The sequence below is a fragment of the Rosa chinensis genome, chromosome 4 (genome assembly GCF_002994745.2).
Source record: "Rosa chinensis cultivar Old Blush chromosome 4, RchiOBHm-V2, whole genome shotgun sequence".
NCBI lineage: Eukaryota > Viridiplantae > Streptophyta > Magnoliopsida > Rosales > Rosaceae > Rosa > Rosa chinensis.
Window position 1 is genome coordinate 61,603,354 of NC_037091.1, and position 19,848 is coordinate 61,623,201.

Sequence of the window (19,848 nt, forward strand, 5' to 3'; positions counted from 1 at the left end):
TTTTCCTCTGGGCCGACGCACTTTTTTTTTCTTTTTTCTTTTCTCTCCCTTCTTCTTCTGCGTCTTCTTTTTTCCTCTGGCTGCTTTCTCGCTGTGGAGGGAAGGAGGTTGTGCTGCAGGTCTGTTGGAGGTGGGGTGCGCGCTGCTCTGGGCTGGGCTGCTGTAGGGTGCGCATGGCTAGGTTGGGCAGGGAACAGAGCTATGCGCGCGGGGCTCTGGGATGTGCATAGCAGGTGGGCTGGAAGGGAGGTGGCCGGAGGAAGGATCTGGTGGTCTGGCCGGTGAGGTGAGGCCAGTGGGTTTGGCTGGCGGTAGTGCTTGGGGCGGTCCGGAAAGGGAGATGAAGGCCGATCTGGATTTTTTGTTTTGGTGGCGGCAGAAAAAGAAGAAAAAGTTTTTTTTCTTCTAGGTTTTTGTTTTTTTTTTTACTGGAAGGAGAAAGTAACTAGAAAACTAGAGTTTTTTTCTCTTGGCTATTGGCTCTGAACATGCTGATAAAGTGTAAAACTAAATTGAGAATTGGAATTGGTCTACTCATTTCATTTCATTTCATAATCCCTTTATATTACAACGGAAATATCAATTACAATGATGACATTAAATGTTGATTGATGGTAATCGCTGATTCTTTAATTCCCTCTCCGTCAGTCGCTTTGACGAAAGCACATAATATGTTTTTCCTTTAACAATCAGAAAAAAATACAATAATTCAAATAAAATCGTTCGACGGATTAGTTAGACACTTAGACGCGACCCAATTCAACCGGACCCACAAGAGCTGAGCTTCACAGAGAAAATATCATCTGATTCAGTTCAGACCTTTCTTCTCCTACCTTCTAACTACCAAGAAAAGTTCTCAGAGTTCCATTTCTTCCACGCTGCCTATTAATCTGGACTGGAATTCGAATTCCCAAACCCTAATACCATTAATCTGTAATTCACAACCCACAAATAATTATAAACCATATGGATTCCCTCTCATCGGTTTCGCCCTCCATAATCCTCCCTCCGACCGCCAACCCTCTCCGTCCGCGGCGCCGCCGCATGAGTATCTCTCCGGTCAGCCTACGCAACCGCAACCTCTGCCTGTACTCTGTTTTCCGAGTGCCGCGCTCTCCCGATCTCTCCAGAAGGCGGTTCGGTCTCAGAGAAGCTTCCTGCAGGTCGGCCTGCGGCGGCGGAGGAGCTGGGGCAAATCAGGAGGAAGAGGATTCCGACGACGAAAGTGAGCAGGTGGAGAGGGCCCTTCACCTCGACGGCAGTATTCCTTCTACTTCGGATGAGTTTGTGAAGCGCGTGTCGTCACGCGCTTACGATATGCGGCGGCACCTCCAGCAGACCTTCGATAGCAGCAGCTATGATGGTACGGAAATTCGAAATTCTTTCTTGATGAAGTTTGGTTGAATTGAATATATAGTTTTGTATCTGATTGCAAATTTGTGATTGACGTGTTGCATGGTATAATAATAATAATAATAAATTTTTTTTTTTAAATCATAGCTAGAACAATCGACAGTACTTTGAATTCCATCTACTTATGCCGCAAGACTAAATGATAATTTAAGCTTGAGTTTAGGTACTTACGCCTCTAGACTAAATGATCATGAGCTTGCATGGAGATAATTAATTTGTCGAATTTGTTCATAATTTTCTGCTTGCCCTTTTGTCTAGTGTTGGAGGCTAATCCTTGGAGAGAAACTTCCAAGCCTGTATATGTATTAACTCAGAGGGAGAACCAGCTGTGCACAATGAAAACACGAAGAAATGTCAGGTCTGTTCTTCTCTCCTCTCAGTTTGGTGTGCTCATTCTATTCATTTCTGTCTGTTTTCTTTGTGATTGGGTTATAGATTGTTGGTAATTTGATGACAGTGAAGTTGAAAGGGAGCTTGGGCAATTGTTTTCCAAAGGAGGAAAGTGGAACCAAGCTAAACAGCCCAGAAATGGTAACAAGTTCCAGATGCTTGTTGAGGATATTAGGGATGGAGTGCTTGTAAGCTTCTCTTGATTTCCGCATACGTAGTTACATACTGGTTTTAGATAATGTTTTCAATACCTATGAATTATCTGATCGATCAGGAATGTAAATGGGGGTTGTAGGTTTTCGAGGATGCAAATGAAGCAGTGAAGTACTGTGATTTGTTGCAAGGAGGCGGCCAAGGTTGTGAAGGTGTTGCAGAAATAGAGGCCTCATCAGTAAGGAACAGAGCAATGGCTTCGATGTATACTTAATTTAAGTGTAAACATTTGGTAATTGTTTCTTGTGTTTGAAATGTTATAGGTATTTGCTCTGTGCCAGAAAATGAGAGGTCTAGCGGTTCTGTTTCGTCGCGGAAGAAAGCCTCCGTTGCCTCAGAGCTTGGAGCTCAACCTTAGGGCCAGGAAGCGCTCCCTTGAAGACCAACAAGACTAAATTAGGCTCACTTCGTATATAAACGTACAACTCGCTGCTTCAAACTAGTGCAGGTTTAACACTCCTGCTTCTATACAACTATACTAATACACTTTGCCCTGAATCTGTATTATATATTCATTTGTAAATTTCGGGCTTCTCCGCTATTCATTTCCTCATCTCACTATGATCAATATAACCTCATGTTACCATATACGATCAATATAATCTCTTACTTATATTCAGTCTCTTGAGCTCGTTTATGTAGTCTGAGAAAGAGGTTATTTTTCTTGTGCAGCCTTGGCATACCATATACTTCTCTGTTTTCTTAGTTTGGCGGCCACTGCGTAGGTCCAACTGTCCAAGTATCCAAATTGAAACGGTTTGATTTAAGAAATTTCCATATGCAAACAAGTTGCCCACCTATATTTCGTATATGGCGGCCGTAATAATTCAATGACTCCAGCCCAGAACAATCAATAGTAGCAAACAAAGCAGTACCACCCAATTCTCCGGCCGCTCTCCCAATCTAACGCTTACATATCAAGTTCATACACAACAGATGGTAATTTTTTTCATTACAAAAAATCAAATTTTAGGTCCGCAAAATGACCGTCCTCTCTTTCACTTTGCAAAACTCAAACTGTATTTAACAGTCATATCTTAGTACCAATCACATAGGATTGAGAGAGAATAAACACATTCAAATCTCTTGATACATTCAGATTTTGTGTGTCATTTCCATTATTTTTTGAGTATATCTCCTGAGCTTAATAAAGTACACCATTTTAGTGGCAGAACGCTGATTAATTAATATAAAAAAAAAAATACAAAAGTGTATATAGCATCTTATCTAGATTCACATGAAGCACGATGCAAAAGATAAATCAAAGTGAGAAAGGAATGAGGTCCCTTTGAAAAAGTAAGAGGGAGTCTCTTTTTTCAAATGTTCCATCACACCCCTATTCAAGCACTGGGGAAATTTCCCTTTCAGTCCTTCCCTCCCACAAAAACTTGCTCTCCAATCTTGCCAAAAATAAATAAGTAAAATTTGCCCTCCGATCTTAAATTTCTCAAATAAGTAAAATAACTGGTTAACGGAACCAACCGACTCCAGAAGTCGCCCCCACTCTGAAAGAAATAAAATAAGGTCCAAGACAAAAGTAAATTCAATAATTCCATTTGGCTTTCAGAGCCGGATCCCCCCACCATTCCATTTCTCCGATCCGGTCTTCACACTGATGAGCTCCTCCTCCGACGCCTCCGAATCGTCGGGAGCTAAGCCGTGCGCGGCGACGGCCGACAAGGACAAGCAGAAGGAGAAGGCGAGAGTGAGCCGCACCTCGCTCATACTCTGGCACGCTCACCACAACGACGCCGTCGCAGTCCGCAAGCTTCTCGAGGAGGATCGCGCCCTCGTTCACGCCAGAGACTACGACAACCGCACCCCGCTCCACGTCGCCTCCCTCCACGGCTGGATCGACGTCGCCAAATGCCTCATCGAGTACGGCGCCGATGTCAACGCCCAGGATCGTTGGAAGAACACTGTAATTTTTTTTTTTTTTGCTGTTTAATTCGTTGAAATGCATTGCGAATTGTAGCTTTGATCTTGTTGATATATAGTTTGTGGTGAAATCTGATGGCAGCCTCTAGCTGATGCTGAAGGAGCTAAGAAGCACATCATGATTGAGCTCTTGAAATCTTATGGTGGCTTGTCTTATGTGAGTTTTGAGTTTCGGAGCTGTTTAATTATTTATTGACTGGAGTTTGTGGTCCTATTTGGTTTTCTGAATGTTGTTGATGATGGTGCAGGGCCAAAATGGGAGCCATTTCGAACCAAAGCCGGTGGCGCCTCCTCTGCCAAACAAGTGTGATTGGGAAATTGAGCCTGCTGAGCTTGACTTCTCCGGATCAGTTACCATCGGGAAGGTCTGAATTTTGAATGAAGATTGTGCTGTGCAAACTTTCAATTCAGTTTGTAATCTAGTTCTATTTACTCTGGATCCTTTTCGATATGCTGTGTGTCTATTTTACATCCACTATAATCTGTGGTTAAACTCTCACGTGCTACGGATAGTTGTCACTTTTCAGTCGATTATTTCCCACTTCACACACATTCGTAATGTAGACTGCATTTGAGGTTGATCTCTGTGGTAGATGACAGTTCCTTTGGGCCCCAAAGTCGGACCCTATTTTTTCGCTGTAGTTTCTTGCTCTTACGTGCCATAATTTATTGGACTTGTGCTTTGTTTTCGAGATAAAGTAGTTGTCATCTGGTTCTTGATTTACCTGCATTCTGCAAGATATGGCCTCACCAGCTCATCCTGATGTGTGATTCCTGTAGGGCTCGTTTGGTGAGATTTTAAAAGCACATTGGCGTGGAACACCAGTAGCTGTCAAACGCATTCTTCCATCTCTTTCTGGTGATAGATTAGTGATGTAAGTTTCACTTTATTTCCTATTTCTTTTTGCAGCTTAGTTGCTCTTGCAAGTGAAAGCTTCTTTGTTGCTGTTTACTTTAATTTATGGATTTGTTTTGATTGGCACATGAATGAAATTTAGTTTTTGATTCACGGAGAGTGGGTTCTCGAAACAATTTATTTCAGCATTCTTTCCTATAATGATAACTATATATAATGAAGACATCTTTCCTCTATATCTAGTTTTTTGGGAAGGCTTGTCCTCAATAAAATGAATAACTGATTGATATTGAAATCACAATCAGCATTGCTTCTTTACTTTACCACCACTTTTCCATTATATTTAAAATTTGTAAATTTCTTACTGGTTCTTTTCTTTCCTAGTACAGTCAGGACTTCCGGCATGAAGTAAATTTGCTAGTGAAGCTTCGCCACCCTAATATAGTCCAATTTCTTGGAGCTGTCACAGAGAAGAAGCCTCTTATGTTAATTACGGAGTATTTAAGAGGGGTATGCTTTTGCATGTTCTATCTATGTTTGGCACTTTGTACTTTTTATTCAAGTTTTTGAAGTTGTTTTTGAAAGGTGCCTTCCAAAGTCACTGATGCTTGATTATTTTGTGCTGTTATAGGGAGATCTTCATCAGTACCTTAAGGAAAAGGGTTCACTTAGTCCTACAACAGCTGTCAGCTTTGCCTTAGACATTGCAAGGTACTTTAATGAAACTTTAGTTAACTTATTGCCTTATAGTTTAAGACACCTTAAATAGCTTTAAAAGAGAGATCAGGGTATGAATCCCTTTCAGAATTTCAGTTGCATAGAGTTAGTTCTTCTAAAAGTTTAATTTGTCACCATAGCAATCATTAGATCACTTGCTGTTCAGAAAGTTCAGAGTGTTAGTTTACTCTAGCATTCGTTTTGGATTACGTTTGCTTTTTCCAATTTGTCTCCCATAATTCATTTATGTATGTTGCTTGAAACCAAAAAGTGTGGGATACTTTTGATTGTGGGGGATTTGAATACATATAAAGTAAATTTTTCAAAATTGTTGAATCTGATCATAAGACTTTGAATATGTGATTGATGATGTGGACATGCTTTTATTATACTTTGTCTTTCATTCTTTGTTGTTAGGTAGTCGGGCCCTTAGTTTTTGCTAATGTTCTCAGAAATATGCGGATCGTTATTACTTATTAGCTTAGTTTTCTTAAATTATGCTGTAGTATTGGTATATTTAGAAAAGAGCATGAGAGAAGTGAAGATGATCTAATATTTAGGACAAGCATTGGCCAAAACTATATTTACAGAATAAACTTAATGAAATTATAAATTTAGTACTGGTGGTAATCTCAGTTTCTAAATCTTTTGTGGACAGAGGGATGGCTTATCTTCACAATGAGCCAAATGTTATAATTCATCGTGACCTAAAACCAAGGTGAGTTGATTATAGATGCTAGAATTTTGTGGCATATGATGTTATCGTTAAGTAGTAGTAATAACTGCAAATATACAACAGCCCCGGAATTTGTCTTCACAGGTTGAAAGAAACTCTGGACTATGTATATATTTTAACTTCTGAAATGCGTTCCTTTATCTCAGGAATGTTCTTCTAGTCAATTCCAGTGCAGACCATCTCAAAGTTGGAGATTTTGGACTAAGCAAGCTCATCAAGGTTCAAAATTCTCATGATGTGTACAAAATGACTGGCGAAACTGGAAGTTGTAAGTTTCCTTTAAAAAGTTACTGTTGAATAACTTAAAATCATTGTGACTAATAGAATTTTCTTCTGTTTTTGCATTGGAACAAATATAAAGACCGATATATGGCTCCTGAAGTTTTTAAGCACCGGCGATATGATAAGAAGGTTGATGTGTTCTCTTTTGCAATGATACTGTACGAGGTAATGTTGCTTAGTGCAAGATGTAAAAATCAGATTCGCCTTTCAAAAAAAAAAAAAAAAGTGATGTGAAATGTTATATTCTATCTGATGGCATCACTCTCAACTTTTAAGCAGATGCTCGAAGGAGATCCACCACTTTCAAATTACGAGCCTTATGATGCAGCCAAATTTGTGGCAGAAGGACACAGGCCAATGTTTCATGGAAAAGGACACACCCCTGAACTGAAAGAGTAAGCCAATCTTGATATATTTCTCTTAGACTGAAGCATTCTGGATCTCCTGTACAATTTCCCAACACCCTTTATATAAACATGAGTTGGTTGCTGATCAAAATCGAAAAGACCTTGTGCTTTAATATACGTACTGAACCTTGAATAGGTTTATATTTATTTGTTTCCATTGAAACTTTTTCAGGTTAATAGAGCAATGCTGGTCTGCTGACATGAACCAAAGACCTTCTTTCTTGGAAATTCTGAAAAAGCTTGAGAAGGTAAAGGAAAATCTTCAAACAGATCATCACTGGCACATATTCAATTCATAAATTTGAAGGTGATGACGTTATCAGGTACATAGTTGATACTGTGCCAGTCACTTGTAGTCCCAATGGTGCAGATGCGATTGTGAATACGCTAAACAGGGAAAGCTTGCGATTAATGTTCTACTATTCTGTTTCGGATTCTCATTATGAGAGGAAGTGATATTGATATTATTCTTGTGTCTCTGCATCGGGATGTCTTTTTTTCAACAACCATATCCAGAAAATCTCATCGAAATTAACAAATATAGAGATTTCATGTTTTGACTGGATAATCTCCTTTTCATATATGTCGATTGTAATTTGTTTGTACTCTTTTGAAATGATGTGATGAGAATAAACACTGTATTGTTTTTTTTTTTTTAATCCTTATTTAACACTGGAATTAAGGTTCTCCACTTTGGTCGGTAGGGTTTGTTAATCCTGCAAACTTTCATTCATAATTTCGTAAGGCGTTACTCAGAGGCTCTGGGGCCAGTTCAAGGAAGATATTCATGGCCGTAACTGTACTCTCTTTTTTAAGCATGAAAATTACGATTGTGAAAAGACATTTATGACTTGGGCAGCAAAAATGTATCGATAAAGGCAATGGACATGCGAGAATAAGAGGCACACATTCTCTGCTCTCTTGCACATTTTTATTTTGTTTCTGGGCCAAAAGAGAACAAGATTCCTAAATGGAATGCAGTGTGAGGGATGCATCGATAGAAACATGGAAGCATAAGAAAAACCAAGTTCACTAATGAAATTATTGAAAAACGAAGATTTCTGTATTTTTAGAAATCATTCCATGGAACTGAAGACATAATGCGCGGAATATGACAATGGAAACCTTCGGTTAGCCAAAATGACGATGAAAATAACTAAAATTTGTTATCATTGAATGTTTCTAGAAATACAATATGACTGTAAACTTCAACAGAACTTTTCTGCTATAGTGAGCATTTGGTTGTCCTACATCATCTAACAATGTAATCTGACATCCCAACTTACAATGTTCTGTGAAATATATTACAAAGACCAGTGAAAGATGAAACTATAGAATTTCTCTAGAACAAAATCAAATAAGCTTCTTTTTCTGGAAAAAGGTCTTCAAGTGCCACCATTGCAAACCTGCCACCGATAAGCAAATAAAAAGCGAAAGAAAACTCAACCAGGCCATTTTGGCGTTGGTTGCTCTATTAAGATCCTGCATTTCTTCTTCCCTGAAACAGAACATAAAACAGGAACAACAAGTGAACAAATGATCAATGAATCTTTCTTTTTCATGAATTGATCAAAGTTTCCCTACCGTTCACGGAGGTAGGTCATCTCCTCGTGAATTGAAGTAACAGTGTCGAACAACTTCTTAAGCTCTAATTCCATGACCTGGCATTTGAAAGTATGAAGAAGTTAGAATAACTCCACAACTCAATTTCACAATGAAATACATCAGCATTACTCCAATCAAATAAAGATCATTTGGGGGAAGATCATGTGGTACATGCAACATGCTAAAGCAAAAGAAGCGTTTGTTTACTGTCTCACTAGTTATCAGACTACACAGCGAAACAGGAATCCATCAGTGGTTTAGATCGATGGCACGATGAACATTTCTCACAAGCAATACATAACTTCAGAGAAGTCATCAAGCATCCAACCCAGTGTGAAACTATTTAGATCAATCCAGTTGATTCACAAGTACAAGCAGATCAATCTCTATAAACACTGAGCGTAGCAAAAGACTAAGCTGAGCAAGCACCATTCTTTTCGATATATACTCCGAAAGATTGCGAGGTCATGTTTCATTGGTTTAATAACAAACTGTAAGGTAAGTTATAAATTGATTACAACTTATGCAAGTAACAGTAGTCAAGCACAACTTCATCACCAAAATCATTAAAATTTCTGAGCTAAAAGATTTTTAAATTTCAGATTGGGCTTACATCGACAGAGCCTTTCTTGGCCACATTGGACCAGTCCTTGGCCGCCACACCGGTCTTCCAATCAAACTCAATGGTCAACGTGGTCGGGGGCTTGTGATCGGGCGCCCAGAAACACGCCATGTAATCGCCGGCCTCCAGCGCCTGAAAAGCAAACTGACCCGATTCCACAAGCTCCGAGTAGTGATGGCTATTCCCATGGCTCGAAGTCACCTAAAATTCCAAATCAATCCGATCAGTCAAACAAAAATAACCTGATATCCGTGATTTCGGAATTTGAAATTAAATCCAAGCCTACCCGAACGGTGAGCTTGTGTGAGGGCGGCAAGGGTTGGCCTTCGTCGGGGTTGACGACGGAGTACTTTCCGACGGTCATGGCATTGGCCTTCATGTCTTCGACGATGCATTTGGTGTGACCCGATTGGAGCTCGAAGCGGAGAGATTGGGATGTGGAGAATAGAAACCCTAGGATCACAGCAGCAGCAACCAGTAAACGCAATTCAACCATTTTTCTGACTCTGAGAGAGAGAGAGAGAGAGAGACCGAAGCAGAGGGTTTCGTTTCGTTCTCTTCGCAGCAAAAACTGGAATCCGACTGCGCACGTTTTAGGCTTTTGGGCCTTTGAAACAGAGGCTTTAGGCGAGAAGAATACTCGACACGTGGTTCTTTCTTATTCGTTGGGACACGCAATTTGTGAATGGATTTTGCCTTTTCTTTTTAATTAAATTTTGTGGGCCAAATTGTGGGTTAGGCAATGATGGGCTTTAGGCTTCATGGCCCAATTTTTAAATATAAAGAGGCCCAATGGTAAAAAAGGCAAAAATTCACCTATGATATGGATATACGTTCAATTGAAAATTATACAGTGTGCATCTAATGTATTGATGTTTTGTATTACGTATGCAATGGCTCTAATTAGTAATTTATAGTATTACGTATAAAATTATTTATCTAAGAAACTAAAATATTAAAAGTAACTATAACTCATGTCCCAATCCCTGAAAATTTGATTAACCCCCATAACAAATTCAAGAAAAAGATAAAAAAAAAATAACACTTCTTCTTTGAAACCATGATTTCTAGCTAAAATTTTTGCCGAAATCGCATGTTTTCATTTTTTCACCAAAATGACTTCGCTCTTAAGTAATGATTTTGAAACACTTCTTGAACTGATTTGACTCAAAAATCACTATACAATTTTTTTTTTTTTTAAAGATTTTTCAAAGTTGGAGGTGGCATTTTCAATCTTTGCGGGAATGTTATCGCCAATGAGGAGGGTGATTGCACGGCGTGTTTCATTGAAGGTGATGAATCGCGTATTCGTCTTACTATTATTGAGTTAATACTCTTTTCTTCTATATATCCCGAGGAGTATATTGTTTATTTTTCAATTGACATTGCTGTTGATTGTTGCCTTGTGTGCTTTCAGATCAACTTAAAATGCGACTTCATGCGATAACTATTGCCTCTGCAACATGCTTCATGTTTCCTATTGCCATGTGGGACGTAATCATAGTAAGCTCCCAGGTCACGTTGGATTAGAATGCCGCCTCTCTTTTTTTCCCTTTCACTTTTATTTCTTTCTTGTTTTTTTGAATCACTAAGGGATCACCTTCTAGTAGCAGCAACAAGATGCCATTCTCTGCTTTAATGCACTTATACTTGAATGCTCTTAATTATGGTTCTGTAGATTACACATGGTTTTCCCTTCTCCAAAGCACTTAATGGTAGCTGGAGGATGCATAATCGTGATGGAAATGGTGTACAAATTGGACTTTTTTCTTCCAGGATTCCTAATTTGCTGCTTCACAACATTTATTACTTCTGATGTTAGTATGGTCGTGATTGGTACTCCAAATCTCCGATCAACATTTTCCTCATCTCTATTTATTATATGTTTTCATGCAGTTTTACCAAGTATTTTTTGGTCTAAAAGGCCGCTTCTCAATTTCATGTATTTATTTGAGTAATGTTTGCTAATTTGTACATTAATTTCTTACATTTCCTCTTTGCCGCAAATTTTGGGTTCTCATTGAAACTTTCACTCTTGTTGCCTTTGGTAATAAGAGTGAAATGGAGTGGAGTATGGGGGTTTTCTGCATATTTCTTATCTATGTTCTTCCCAATAGTAAATGTTGCCTAACTTGCTTATAGATTTAAATATTTAATACGTCTGTAGAGATATACGAAGCAACTTCTTTGGAACGTGGTAGAACAGATTTGTGGTCGGTGTGGGGCTTCTTTACTCAAATTGTGAGAACAAATGCATTAAAACCAAAGCAGGCCCAACTGCCACCAGAGGCTATCAGAACATTAAAACTAGTCTCTGCAGAATCATAGAGAATCAAAGGGACAGAGGAACTTGACACAAGAAAATGGTAGGCAATATATGAAGGGTTTTACCAGCAGGGTGACAGAAGCACAAAATGAGAAACCAAACAGGCTTTGAATTGATTAAGCTTATCCAGGTCTCAGAGCTAGTACTTTGAATTGATGACTGGTATATGAATTAATGGCTTTATAGGTCAGCCATTAAATTTCTTCATTTATTAACATTATTTTCATGTTTCATTTCCCCCTTGTTTCTATTTCTTTGCATATATTGCTCTGTTGGGTTTGCTAGGCTTTTCTGCTTTCGATTTCTTGTTGAACCTTGGTGCATGTTTTCTTGTGCTCAGTAGCAAAGCTTATTCCAACCCCAAAAAAGAAAAGCTAGCAAAGCCAACTCTCTGATGGGTTCTTGCAGCAGAAGAAGAGAGGATGAAGACTCTGAATTTCCAGGCTTCTACAAGTGTGTTGATTATTCTGTTCTTCTAAAGGGGAAGCTTGTAAGTTCCTTCACACCTCTTCTTCATAATTATCTTATCTTAGATAGAGTTTCTTCACTCTTGGAAAGCTGAAACCTTTACATGTTTCTTAAAGCAAAAAAGATAGAAACAATTACATGAACTTTTCACTTTCTTGTGTTCTATATGTGTTTGTAATTGTTCTCTGCTTGTTAATCTTTCATGACCATTTGTGGGGTTCTGGTTTTGGCAACTATATTAGTTTTTCAAATACAATATCAAATATTATAAGTGGGTTTTGTTTCTGGTGCAAAATTTTTGGCTCATCTATGGTGACTGTTGCTTTATTTGATCTTCTATTATTTCCTTAGTCTCTTAATCAGTCTATATCTTGTATTTGGACTTTACTGACTAATTGATGTCTTATTGGGTTATGAAATGCATGTTATTCCTATAATGAGTCCTTAAAAACCAACCTCTACTGAAAGCAACATAAAATCCAAAGAATCAGTCAACTGGTGTTGATTTCTTTATGCCAAGTATATATCCCACTTTAAATATGGAATTCATTATCATTATTGGAGTACACGTTTCTGCATGTTTGAGATAATCACATAATTATGATCAAAGAAAAAAAGAAATGAATAAGGAGAGACATATTCACACAAGTTGTTTGTGTTGATTTTGCTTGTGCTTTTCTCTATGATCAAGATCTTTTTGCTCTATATTCTGGCCTTAATAATTTATATAGTGATTGATTCAAATTCTGGCCTTAATAATTTATATAATGATTTACTGAAATGCTCTACTACTTTTGTTACAGAAAATCCCCCGAGATTTTTGCGAGAACTTTGAAGGAAAGATGCCTCAACAGTGCCGTCTTCAGACTCTTTCTGGAACTTGGCATGTTGATGTGAAAAATATTAGCGGAGAGTTCTTCTTGAAAAAGGGCTGGAAGGAATTTGTTGTGGCAAATCGTTTGAAACTAGGTGAATGTGTAGTCTTTGATTACATTGGACATGCAAAGTTCTATGTTGAGATCTATGGACACAATCACTGCAGCAAGAGTTCAAAGGCAATGAGAAGTGAGAGGCTTCTTGATGATGACTCTGATGATCATAATGTTGTTTTTGTTTACTCGGATTCTGATTCTGAACCTCGAAACAGTGAAATCAGCTTGGAGTCTGAAACTGAGTGTCCTAGTAAGTTTCTTTATCAACTAACAGACATTAATCGAAACTTTTCAGAAATCTGCACTCACTTTCTTAATGTATGCAGGGAAATCAGGTTATGGAAAAATATTGTCAAGGAGAGGAAGAGCTGGTAACTCAGCCACCATAAGATGTTTTGGTAATCCTTGCTTCAGTGTTAAGATGTGCCAAACTCATGTGACCAAGGGACCACTGGTATGGAAACATGAACCCAACCTGTTGATGCTTATATCAAATTTGTTTTTCTGATCAAGTATAGCAGTGCTTGTGATTACCACTCCCCAGTATCTTTATATTGATTTAACTTTGAAACCAAAAGAAGAAATATTGGCATTACTCTTTAAAGTTTCATACTTGAGAGCTGAATTATTGTTCAGGAATAAATTTTTTGGTATCAGATTAGATTAATGTACCTTTTTTATCCAACTTTTTCAGCTCACACCAAGGAGCTTCATGAGGAACATACATAAGCCAAAGAAAGTCAAGCTTCAAGTTGGAGACATGGCCTGGGATGTGAACTGGATCCATCCTTACCAGCAATCTAGCAGGTTCAGTGGAGGTTGGCTACACTTTGCTAGCCAGAACAGGTTGCAAGAGGGAGATTTCTGTGACTTTGAGCTGATTTCAAAGACAATTGAGGTTGCAGTGATGAAGGTTTCTATTAGGAAAATGTAGTATTTGAGACTTTGAGTTATTTTCCAGTCTGGAGACAATTAACTAGTAATTTTCTATGCGGTTTAGACTAATTGGGATGTTTGTGTACCAAGGGCCCCTTATTTTGGTACATTCACAGAAGAACACAACACTTTGATTGTGTGTGCATTATTAATTCTGTAGGATATGGAACAGTACCGTGCTTTTAGATGTGTTTGGATTATACCTTTGCCTTTTAACTTCAAGGAGAATTTTGAACTCCCCTCATTCTTTTGGTAATAGATATCTGATGAAAGAACAGAGCCAAATAGAGTCCTATATTTCATCACGTCTCATCAAGAAATTCTAGCAGAACAAATGAAGATAATCCATGCTTAAAACAGAAGCAACAAGAGTAGGAAGAAAGACCAGAGCAAAAGGCAGCATCAACAGAAGCCAAAGGCAACCAGAAAATTAAAGCAAGTCTGCACAGAATAAAATAAAAAAACAAAGGGACAATGCAACTTTACACAAGAAGAAGGAAGAAATTATAAGAAGGATGGTAGCATGAAGAAATTATAAGAAGGATGGTAGCATAGAGTGACAGAAGCACTAACAGAGAGACCAAGCAAGTTTGAATTAAAAATATGATAAAGCTTATGCAAGCCAAGCAGAACCAAAGTTTTTTTCTTTACTATGTCCTTGTGCTATTCAATTCATTTCAGCCTTTTCTGCTGTCCTCATTCAATTTATAAGTTGAGTAATTTTCTTGATCAATATTTATCCTTGCAAAACAAACTCAATGCAAGTCAACCGTTGTGTGTTCATTAATTATTATATGTATCCCCAATTCCCCATCAAGAAACAAAGTAAACTAAGTAAGCCCAATACTTAAAATCAGTAACATAACATAGTTTTGATGTTAGGAAGCAAAAACAACTATTCAGTAAAATGCATAGTTAGTAAAAAAGGGGACACGTATAATTCGGCAAAGAAACGTACGTGTATTATTCGGTTTGTCTAGTCTAACGATACGGTCAAATATTCGGTCAAAAAAACGTGATACGGCAAATTTATAAGTTTGAATTATACGTGTATAATTCGGCAAATAGTAGAAAAAATGGGTTCAAAAATACGGATATATAAAACACTATTTTTGTAAGAAAATAACTAACAATCTATTCTAAACTCTTGTTTTTATTTTATATCATTTATGATATGTGATAAAACATGAAAAAAAGGATATGGCACCCAAGTAAAATATAATCAGGGGCTTGAATTACAATACGCTATACAAAAGTTTTTCTTCAATTATACGCATACTGATATTTTATAAACGTTTTAATTAACTAGCGCTTTATTTTTTTTTCAAATTCCAAGTATTTTTACTCCGTATAAAACGGATACTTGTATAAAACGTGTTTTAAAATGTCGAACTCAATAATACGTGAAAATAACCGAGTCTACAATTTCAATACGCCGTACTGAATTTTTTTTTCAATTATACGAGTACTGAAGTTTTATATGCCTTTAATACGCGTATTAACTAACTAGGGTAAAATGTGAATTAAGAAGCTAGGTTGCTCTTTCAGTCTTTTGATGCCAATTTTCTTCAAAAAAGTTAGCTTCAAACATGAACTTGCAACTAATTTGATAAACATTCTTTTTATTTTCTCTGTTTGCAATTGAGAAAGAAGTGATGTAATTGTAGTGCCCCAGAAATTAGTTATTATTTTTCGAGAATTTTTTGGAATCTAAATTGTGGTTATTGGACAGTTTCGTGGCTCGTGGATAGAGCGAAAGTGTTTCGTGCAAAGGTTGACTTTTTATACGTTGGGTTTCTCCAAAAACTTCCTTCACAAAAATCGTAGAGCGCGTTGATATGAGTTCGTGGACATGCGGAACACGGAAATTGGAGTTTGTATGAAGAAGTTATGGCCGTTGGAAAAAATTTCCATTTTGGTATATATGGGATTTTTTCCGGAAAAATATCAGAAAATTGGAAAGTTTCCAAAAAGAGAAATTTTTCTCTCTCTTCGGTCCCGAGTCTGGTTTCGCCCAGCCACTTTGCCGGCGTCGTTCCCCCTCGTCCGGCCACCTTTGGACGCGATTCAAAATGGGTTCTCTTCGCCTCATCCTCCTCTACACGTCTGTGGAAGCCATCGAGCGTGGGTCAAGCTGTGGTGGGCGCTGCAAGGCTGAGAAGAGACCGCGGCAGAGCTGAAATCGCCTTGATCGGAGTCTGCGATTCTGGCCACCTTTGCCGGTGATTCTTGAGAGCTTTTGGAGCCCAGAGGATGTAGATGCTTCTACCCAAGGTGGCTTGCATCGATTTAATTTGTGGAGATCGAATTTTAGAATTTGGGATTCTAGGGTTCATCGGAATTCAAAGCTTTCGAGGTAAATTCAAGCCATTTGGCCTTGATTTAGACTTTGTGCTAGTTATGAATGTTGTAATTAGGGTTGAGATGAAGAACTTTGGTGTTGGGAGTTTTGCCAAATTCTGACTTTGGGCCAGCAGAGGCGCTGCCACTGTGGTGGTGTTTTCCGGCTGTTTCCAGCCACCTCAGGGATAGTTTCTGTTCCTGATTTCGATCTACTCGTCGATACGAGCATTTCAATATACAATATGTAATTTTTGGAGATAGTATGAGCATGTTAGGTTTTTTTTTTGTGGTTTCGATGGTTTCAGTTATCGATCCGTCAGGATTCGAGTGTTCGATCGACTTGTGCTTTTGTCACATCGATCGTAGAAGTATTCGGGAGACTTAGGGAGGTCTCGGATGTGGTTCCGCCTCGATCGGCATTACTTATGGGGATTTTAGTTCAAAACGAGGGTTTCAAACTTTAGTCACTTGGTGATTCGTGCACTGAATCAAGACCCTATGTGTTCAGGTGCTTGTTGGACTTGTTGAACAGATTGCGGCGATTGTGCCTACTTTGGTTAACGTGTGAAGACGCAGCGGGATTCTGAGGTGAGTAAATCTCACGATATTTGTTATGAGCATGATCGATATTCGTTATGAGCAAGATTACCCTATTGTCTTGTAGTTATTAGGTTAACTATGACTATAGTTGGTATTAGTGGCATTCCTGAGTAAATGACTACGTATATACATATTTAATGAAATATATATGTATTGGTGCAATTGTTGTGATTTGGGCAGCATAGGACGTACTGAGTTCAGTATCGGTGGAATTAGTGAAATTAAGTATTGAATCGTGATAATAAAATTTCATATGTTGAGATACCATGCGTCTAGTACGACCATCTTAATTGGCGATTTAAGATATGGTAGGTTGTGTAGGAATATTTGTGTAATGAATCATTGAAATCAGTGTGATGAATCTTTGTGATGATTGCCATGTGAAACTTGCGTAGGAATATTTGTGTAATGAATCGTTGAAATCAGTGTAATGAATCTCTGTGATGATTGTCATGTGAATCTTGTACGTGATGATTGCTATCTGTGTAATGATCAGCTGGACAATTGTTATCTGTGTGATGACCCGCTGGATAATGGATATCTGTGTGATGATCGGCAAAATCTGTGTGATGATCAGCTAGACAATTGCTATATGTGTGATGATCTATCTGTGTGATGACCAGTGAAATCTATGCGATGATCAGTGTGATGACTGCTCGGTAGCGGAGCAGAATTGTTATTAAGTTAACAATGATCGAGAAGAATACTGTGATGGTCGAGGTTACCTATGGACGTCAGAGTGTGGGGTTACAATGACTATTATGACTTGAATTGCTTGTCTTAATGTGACCTCCTGAACTAAACTATATGCAGGGGTTACCATGAATTGTTTTGCTTGTTTTGAATGTGATTGCCTTGTTTCTTCTTGATTTTATTGATTGATGGTCTGATTTATCCTAAGAGCCATAGTGGTGACGAATTGTACTCTGTGGTGAGGATAGGAAGGTGAGTCATTGATTTTTCACCTTTGATGTCATGTTGATGACAAAGGCTACTAGTGGGGAGGGAATGAGTGTGGTTTGGAATTCGCCGTAGTGCGTTAGAATGATATCAAACATTGCTTGAGGAAGTCTTGTTTGACTAAATTTGTGTAATTGGACGCTAAGTTGAGAATCTAAGCATGAGGCTTTAGTCACCAGTTGACTTATGTAGGCATGATATGGAAGGATATAAAATTGATGGTCGTAGGTGTGAGACATGTGCATATCGTGTTTAGGTTGAGGTGACTTAAGAATGTATTTATGCTTTGTGGTTTGAGTTTACTCATACGAGCTTTCACAAGCTTACCGGGTTTGTTGTGTAGCAACTCGGTGCATTATGCAATGGTGTAGGGGTTAATCCTGCAGGTCAGGGAAATCGTGGCTGAAACTGAGGTGACGTGCTAGCAGCTCTACAGTAGGAAGCCATTTTTGTGACTTTACCGTTGTTAAAGACTTCCGTTGTGTAGTAAGCTCTGAGGAGCATTTACGTTTTATTTGGTGTTAACAATTTAATTTGTAAGCTTATGTAATATATGACTCTGCGGAGCGAGTCTGTATTGATTAGCGGGTTCAGGGCATCAATATGTACTTGGTTTAAAAGAAAAAGTTTTCCAGGTATTTTATATTAATGGCTGAACCATCACACATGTATAATTATGAGATTATATATCGGTTTTTATTTATGTTAAAAATCATGGGCGTGACAGTAATAAACCTTCTACAAGAAACCATACTAAAATTATTAAAGAAAATTTCACACAAAAATATTCTTGAAACTTTCGGTCTACACAAACAGTAACCACAATATATATTCATCATACGTACTATGAGTTTTCATAACCTATGAACTATCTTTACATTCTAAATTCTGTGAATTTTTCTTGCAATACAGCTTTGAGGTTTATAAATCATTCGATGTAGTGAATCAATATAGCACCAAGTGCATGGTCTGCATTAGAAAAAAAAAATGAAACTATTGAGGGAATGTAAGGAACATGCATTGGATGCCCGATCTGTAGGTACATTAATGAACCAAGACATTACTTTCTTTAGTAATCGATCTAGCTGTCTTGCAGCGGTGGTAAACAACTCAATACGGTTTAATTGAAGCTATATCGTCCAATCGATATTTATACTACAACTATATCAACTATATACCTCTATGAATACATACTTTCCCGATTCGTTGATACATTATTTATTATTACATTGTACAATTATGAGTTTAGAGCTTGCTTGATCGATGAAGTAATGCTAACCTATTTCCAAGAGGGTGATAATTTACGTAGATCGAGTATGAATGTGAAATAAATTGCAGGACTTAGTACTCGGCATGAGATTTTGTTCAGTGGATAACAAAACTGGGTTCCCCGATCGATTCATAGACGTACACATTCATATGTGTGCTATTTGAGTATTTGGTCGACCATTTGCAGGAATGAAATCATTATTTGTTTCAAGAGTTTTTGAAAAAAAAAAAATCCAATACATGCAATTATATTCTAGCAATTAGGAAGCACATTCACGTTATCATGCTCCTAGAATGAAGGCTACGGTTATGTATCTCTGTATCTGTTAGCCACTTAGCCGGCCATTCGAACCCGATTGTTTTGAATGTGATCGAGACTGTGCTAAATGTATTTTTGATGATTTCTATGGAAATTATTTTACGCACGGACGGTGTAAATGACTCAACACTTATAATTGATCAATTAATGAGAAAAAAATAATAAAATAATTAATGTATGAAGTCATTAATTGTATTTATGATATAAAATTAAGTAACTGATTACATGTCATAATTGTCTTAATTAATCATTTAGAGCAAGTCCGCTGCACCAAATCCAGGCATGTCACTAACTTAAATTTGACACAAAGCAGAAAATTATAGGAGAAAATGAGTTTCCATCCACGGGTATCACTTTATACAATAACTAAGAAAAACAGTTTGGAAACTAGAGTTTATAACAGATTGATGGATCAAGACTTAAGTTAGCCAACCATGGGTTATACTTAGAGGGTTGAAAGCATGCTAAACAATATTACTATCGGCAACTTTCAAATTACGAAATTCTTTAATTTCC

General features: G+C 37.8%; 4 protein-coding genes across 6 annotated transcripts; 3 read left to right on the forward strand and 1 right to left on the reverse strand.

Moving 5' to 3' along the window:
- Nucleotides 1-768: 768 nt before the first annotated feature.
- On the forward strand, nt 769-2,638 carry LOC112197453. The gene is made up of 5 exons (XM_024338131.2): nt 769-1,363; nt 1,672-1,771; nt 1,871-1,991; nt 2,099-2,194; nt 2,280-2,638. Exons 1-5 carry the CDS (start codon nt 967-969, stop codon nt 2,409-2,411), a joined length of 846 nt encoding a protein of 281 aa, XP_024193899.1. The 5' UTR covers nt 769-966; the 3' UTR covers nt 2,412-2,638.
- An 861-nt stretch (nt 2,639-3,499) lies between these two features.
- Nucleotides 3,500-7,607, forward strand: LOC112197452 (integrin-linked protein kinase 1). The gene is made up of 11 exons (XM_040518327.1): nt 3,500-3,937; nt 4,037-4,111; nt 4,203-4,319; nt 4,735-4,829; nt 5,200-5,320; nt 5,442-5,521; nt 6,186-6,245; nt 6,410-6,531; nt 6,625-6,710; nt 6,825-6,940; nt 7,125-7,607. The coding sequence occupies exons 1-11, from the start codon at nt 3,632-3,634 to the stop codon at nt 7,249-7,251; spliced, it is 1,305 nt and encodes a 434-aa protein (XP_040374261.1). The 5' UTR covers nt 3,500-3,631; the 3' UTR covers nt 7,252-7,607.
- Nucleotides 7,608-8,087: 480 nt separating this feature from the next.
- Nucleotides 8,088-9,781, reverse strand: LOC112197830 (transmembrane emp24 domain-containing protein p24delta9). Its single transcript, XM_024338714.2, has 4 exons — nt 9,466-9,781; nt 9,171-9,380; nt 8,537-8,613; nt 8,088-8,450 (listed from the first exon to the last, which is right to left on the reverse strand). The coding sequence occupies exons 1-4, from the start codon at nt 9,673-9,675 to the stop codon at nt 8,306-8,308; spliced, it is 642 nt and encodes a 213-aa protein (XP_024194482.1). The 5' UTR covers nt 9,676-9,781; the 3' UTR covers nt 8,088-8,305.
- Nucleotides 9,782-11,478: 1,697 nt separating this feature from the next.
- LOC112195865 (B3 domain-containing protein Os03g0622200) lies at nt 11,479-14,041 on the forward strand. 3 transcript variants are annotated; one of them, XM_024336093.2, is made up of 5 exons: nt 11,479-11,691; nt 11,846-11,995; nt 12,777-13,155; nt 13,232-13,359; nt 13,600-14,041. In XM_024336093.2, exons 2-5 carry the CDS (start codon nt 11,900-11,902, stop codon nt 13,837-13,839), a joined length of 843 nt encoding a protein of 280 aa, XP_024191861.1. In that variant the 5' UTR covers nt 11,479-11,691; nt 11,846-11,899; the 3' UTR covers nt 13,840-14,041. The 3 variants fall into 3 exon arrangements, with proteins under 3 accessions (XP_024191861.1, XP_040375048.1, XP_024191862.1); XM_040519114.1 differs by having other exon boundaries at nt 11,479-11,667; XM_024336094.2 differs by having other exon boundaries at nt 11,479-11,635.
- Nucleotides 14,042-19,848: the final 5,807 nt, after the last annotated feature.